The sequence below is a fragment of the Lactuca saligna genome, chromosome 3 (assembly GCF_052625555.1).
Source record: "Lactuca saligna cultivar CGN05327 chromosome 3, ASM5262555v1, whole genome shotgun sequence".
Classification (NCBI taxonomy): Eukaryota; Viridiplantae; Streptophyta; class Magnoliopsida; order Asterales; family Asteraceae; genus Lactuca; species Lactuca saligna.
The window spans coordinates 69,982,207-69,988,288 of NC_136419.1; the positions used below are offsets into that span (position 1 = coordinate 69,982,207).

General features: G+C 36.2%; 1 protein-coding gene across 1 annotated transcript; it reads left to right on the forward strand.

The window, feature by feature from the left end:
• Positions 1-249: 249 nt before the first annotated feature.
• Positions 250-1,629, forward strand: LOC145033772 (uncharacterized). The gene is made up of 2 exons (XM_078982314.1): positions 250-1,026; positions 1,551-1,629. The coding sequence occupies exon 1, from the start codon at positions 324-326 to the stop codon at positions 906-908; it is 585 nt and encodes a 194-aa protein (XP_078838440.1). The 5' UTR covers positions 250-323; the 3' UTR covers positions 909-1,026; positions 1,551-1,629.
• The last annotated feature ends 4,453 nt before the right edge of the window (positions 1,630-6,082 follow it).

A 6,082-nucleotide genomic window follows, 5' to 3' on the forward strand; every position in this document is an offset into this window, starting at 1 on the left:
AAGATTTAAAGAAATCAAACTTGTGCAAAACTGTCACGTGATTTGGTTTGTACTATTTAAAAGATTCAAAAGGGATTTGAATTTAAAATCCAATAAAATCCAGCCATTGTTAGATTATAATAAAGATAAGATTTATACAAGGAAAGATTTATCACTTGCCGTACAAGCAACTACAAATCCTGTACTAATCCTCGACTATAAATAACTAAATCACATCATATGATGGATTGATCAAATGTAGGTTTGAGAGTTTCTTCTTCCAGAGTACGTACAATACTTGTGTCTATTGACAAGTTGACACTTGACAATTAATTACTCGTACTATGGCTGCATCTATGTCTTCATATGGGATTATAGTCCCAGCTTCCCGACACTACTTCATCGTCAACGCACAACCAGGTGAGGATGTGGATGAAATAATGGTCCTCGACCCCTCTCCAACTCAGTCAGCAATGATTCACGACTCTGGAGACGTCTTCTCCGTGATGTCTGATGGTGGACCTGCTTATACAACTCTTTCAATGGAATTTACAACTAATCACGGATCAGTAGCCATTGCTAGATTCGTGGATGGATCACAAGTGGCCGATGATCAACAGCCTATGAATATTGCCAAGTTTATAGTCCTGCTAGAGTCTCGTCAACAACAACAACAAGATGATGATCATGATCATGAAGACGACGACGATAATGATAATGATAATGATGATGATGATGATGATGATTATGATGATGATGATGATGATGATGATGACGAAGACGAAGACGAAGACGACGGTGATGATGATGAAACAGAGGAAGGAGATGATGAAGTGGAAGTGGAAGTGGAAGAGGAGAACTACAAATCAGATGAAGAAAAAGAAGAGAAGGAGGTGAAGGAGATGAAGGGGATGGAGAGATTTGCGTGATTTGTCAAGAAGAATACAAAGGGGGTGAGTTGATCGGAGCACTGGAATGCGGACATGAGTATCATCCAAAGTGTATCAAGAAATGGTCGCTGAAGAATAGAGTCTGTCCAATTTGCAGGTTCACAGACTTCTCATTATAAGTTTTATGGTTAATTTTCACAGTCGTTATTTTGTTTTCCGTTTCTATGCGTACATGTTTCAAATACTTTAAAACTAAATAGACGATTATGTTTAGCAAATTAATGTTAATAATTAGAAACCCAAAATCAGCTTACAAGACATTGATAGCTAGCTTATGGTTTTAAAACTTAGCCAACAAAAAAGAGCATCTCTTGATTAGTTCACTTATTAAAGTTAAGTAATATTTTGTGATCTTTGACCTTTATTTAAAATGGTTTACCAATTAGAATGTGTATAAACTTATCGTTCTATACTTCAATTATATATAAATATAAAAATGTTATTTCAAGCTTTTAAAATGAAGTATTTTATGTGTAATTTTCGAATATTCCTATTAGAAACCAGTATTTTATGAACTCTAAAATCAATATCCAAATCAAACATAGTCATTTGTTAATTTGGACCGGTTTCATGCATTTGTGTATGTTTCTCATGATCATGTAATTGATTTGTTGCTTATAGGTGAGACGCCACTACATTTTTGTTGCTCGGCCTAATTTTAATTAAGATTTTAAGAAATGTAAAACCTCTTCCAGTTATATAAAAAAATATTGTTGTTGTTGTTTTTTTTTTTTTAAATTCTATTTGCAACATATTCTAATTCTAATTGATTATTTTATATATAACCATTTATCTTTAATATGTTATAATGTTCTTTTTGACAATAACAAACATAAATAACATCAAATTCTCAAGTAGTCTGATCAATGTATTATTTATGTAAAACCACAAAAACATTTGGGTTTATTTACAAAATCACAAAAAGTGATTTTAATCAGCAGCGCCTACTGCAATGGTTGCTCCGGTTGTTGGACATAATTCTTCTCCGGTTGAGGTTAATTCAAATGTGGTGGGTCTTGATCCTGATCCACGTGAAGCCGGTGCGGATAGAAATGGTTCTTCGGGTTTTCAAAAACATCACTTGTCTTCTAATGGTGACGGAGTTCAATCGGAATCTTTTATCTCAACCTCCTAGTTTTCATAGAGCAAATAAGGCTCTTATGGGAGATCATCTCTTTTTTATTTTGTTGAACAACTTAAAGATGAATATTATTAAAAAAAAAACTTGCAAGAAGCTAGAGGAGAAGAAATTACAAAACATTACAAAGCAATGAGTTTTGTAACCACATTGTCCATCATTTTGGACAATGACTAAGGGGATGATTGTTATTCCGACCCTAGTGGTCATATTGAACTGAGTCCGACTACAATGAATATGTTACGTGGTTCAGAGAACCAAGTTTGATGTAGCTTCTGACTTAAGCCAGAAGATTGAAATAAAAGATAATCAAAACAATCGGTACAAGTATCGTGATAGTTGCTTATAGCTAGAAATGCTACCTTTAAAGATGAGATTAGAACATGAAGGAAAGTATGGTTTGTTCTGGAAGACTCTAAGAGACCTGAGTCTAAGCATTGCAACATAAGAGGATAGGTCATTAGAATATAAAACATCATTCCATTGTAGTAATAAAAGAACTTATCTTAAATTCGTATCCAGTGAGGATCGAGATTGTGACTTGATGGTCATAATTTGGAGTCTAACATGAGATAAGGAGCTAGTGCAAGATCGAACACCGTCTGCAGTTAGGAAGTCTTAGAGTTAGATACTCGTTCGAAGAAACATCAAAGTTATGGTTATTACTTAGGATAAAGAGATAACGTATGGACTCATCATGTGAGTCCTGTTTCGTTGATGATTTTGGGACGTAATCATCCTAAGGGGGGAGATAATTGTAAAGCTCGTAGATCCGGGCTAATTAATTTACAGATAATAGGGTTCTAAAACGATTTTTCGATAAAATATTATTTAGAATAAATATAGTTAAACAGGTGGTGGAATATGTTACAACGGTTCCATACATATAACGAACGCCGGAATTCGAGTCATAACGAAAAAGTTTTGACCCATCGAAGTTTTGCAATGGAACCGGCACGACATTGGGAAGCGTGAATAGTGAATTTACCATAGAAAGACTTTTAGCTTTAGCGATCTAAACTAAAGTCGCAGAATACATTAAACCAAGAACTTCCATAAAAAGAACGCCCAAATCTGACTTCGTATGAGGAAGTAAAGATTTTTCGAAGTTTTGGCTTAGTAGTGTAGATCCTGGAGTTTGAATATTAGATTGAGTGGTATTTAGCCGACACAATCTAAACGAGAATCGAAGCTATCGTTAATAATAATATAACGGTAAAAAGAAAGACAAAAACGGACGTTAGACGAAGAGGTTATGTATTTTTAACGGACCAATCCTGTCCCTGCCTATTAAAAATATAAAGTTTAAAATAAACTCAAAGATAACTGATAGAGTCTAAATGAAAGTTGTAGAGTACATTCCCGCCTACGTGTGGATATAAAGAACGTCAAAAACGGAGCCCGTATGCGAAAGTGATGCTTTTTAGAAGTTAAGTGTGCAATTTGTGAAACTGATGCATGAAATGATGACGAGGCACGATCCTAGCCTTCCCTTGCTTCCCACAGTCTCGCATCTAATAAGGACACGTCGCTTTGCATACACGCCGCGTAGATGGAACGCCCCGTGTTTGGACTCGCTTGGTCTCGGAAGCTCCACGTCACCTCATCCGAAGTGAGACACCTGTCGACTTGATCCGAGCTACGCCCCACGTAGAGCTGCTGAATGCCCAACATTTCGAGGAGGCTTGCGACTATGAGTACCATGCAAAGCCAGCCAGATTTTTTGCACATTTCCACTTCTCTCTCTAACTTCTTTCTCTCTTTATCCTACCCTAACCCCCTAAAAGCCTAGGTAAACCCCATATCAACCGAGGGAAGCCCCGAGGCTCCCGGAGTCCCGATAAAAAGGGTCTTTCGGTTTGGAAACACTGCTCCGAGCGAAGTCTGGTTTTCTTTAAAACCCGCTGTCAGTGACCTATGCCTACACTATTTTTAATATAGCTTTTATTTAATTATAGTAACATTATTAGGAACTTATAATAAGTACTTGGGCTATTATTATGGGTTATATAAGTATTGTTTAATGCTTATGGAATAATAATAATAGCCAGACTATTAAATAATCTCGGTGAATATTAGACTAGACTCTAGTGGTAATGATACTAGGTTTTATCCGAGTAAAATTGTGTTGAGAGTAACGAAGTGTTGTTCAAGTGCCGAGTCACCACCTTCTCAGGTGAGTGCATGGTCCCTTTCATCTTACAAATAGATATGACATATTTAATATAAATTACGTGTTGTGAGTGCATAGTTACTTTTATCTTACACATAGATACGAAGTATTTTATATAAATTACGGCTATATGTGCATTTTATCTGAATACTTGCTATCTATGCTGGATGAACGATTTTATACATGCTTTAAATGAATTAACCTATATATGTATTTATATCTACAAAATATGTTTGGTAAAACATGGGTAGATGAAATATGAGTCGGATGACGAGATGAGAGGTTATATAGACCATGAGATAAGGGTGAGAGGTGAACAATGAGAGAAGCCTTTTACCCAAATGATGGACCCATCATCTAGCAGAGTATGGATGACAACTATAGACTATTCTAGACAGTCTAGTGGAACACTAGCAGACTCGTAACATGTAGGTGTTGTGAACGATGTGTTCACCCAGTGTACTCTAAACCTTGGCGACCATGCAGACTTGATGCCTAAACACTGGTCACTAAGTAGACTTAGTGCCTAAACCTTGGAGATCATGCAGACTTGATGCCTAAACCCTGGTGACCATGCATACTTGGTGCCTAAACCCTGGCGACTATGTAGATTTAGTGTCTATTGTGTAAACCATGGCAACAATGGACTTCATGCCAATTCCTTAGGATGATCCTTAGGAATAAATGAATGAGGAATAGATGATTCTTAGGGTAAATCCTAAAGAGTAAAGAAGATAATGAGGATGGGTAATTGGGTTGATTGTTTGATGCTTAAACAAAATAATTATATTATTATGGGTCGAAAACCCTATGTACTCACCAGTTTTCCCAACCTGACCCACTCAGTTTATTTATATCACATATGCTGATATGAAGTCACATTACACTGAGAGATTAAGGAGATATAAATCCCTAGTGATAATGAATGTAATTTCTATTTATGCTTATGTTTTTGTATTGATGATGACATTCCAAATGTTTTAAAATGAATAAAAATAATTTTATATGGAAATTCTTTGATAACGTATTTATCATGTTTTACTGGGAACAAATTCTGCAACATTTTCATTAAAAGAGGTACTCTGATTTTTATAAAGCATAAACAAAATTGGTTTTTTCTGGTCGTGAAAATGGGGATGTCACATCCACGAGTTGGATGCCCCAACTCATCGAGTATAGACGGATTTGGCTACATGGGCTTTAGGACCAACTCGACGAGTCGGAGGGACCAAATCGACAAGTTGGTGCTGTGAGAGGAAACCCTAATTCTCCAGGGCTGGGTCCAATTTAAAGGACCTAAAGCCCTTATTTCCTCATCACCAGCCTCCTAACTCCCCTTTGTGAAACCCTAATCATCCATACTAATCTAAGAGAGAAAGAAAGCTCATCTTTGGGCATTTTTGTGAACTATTGGAAGAAAAGAAAAGAGCATCAAAGCACAAAACAAGAAAGGACTATTGGACCCAGTTTTCATCCACCTTTAGCTTCTATTGAAAGGTAAAAGTCACCACCTTGCTCATCATATTGATTAGATCTTGTTTCTAGGAAGCTTTTAGAACTTTTTTCCATATTCCTTGAGATTTTGAGTGATTTGAGCTTGGTAAGAGATTGAGACTTTAGATTTTTACATTGTAAGGTCCTTTAAGCCTAAATGTCCATGCTTTATCAAGGTAGATGAGAGTCCTATTGCTTAGAACCCTAAATGGAACTTCATTTTGGCATTTTAAGACCTAAGTTCCATACATGGACATAAACCTTACCGCTTTACTTGGTATCTCAGCCTTGGGAGACTAGATCTAGAGTTTAGGGTTATAAATCTGCCTTAAAATGTCTGAATGAGAA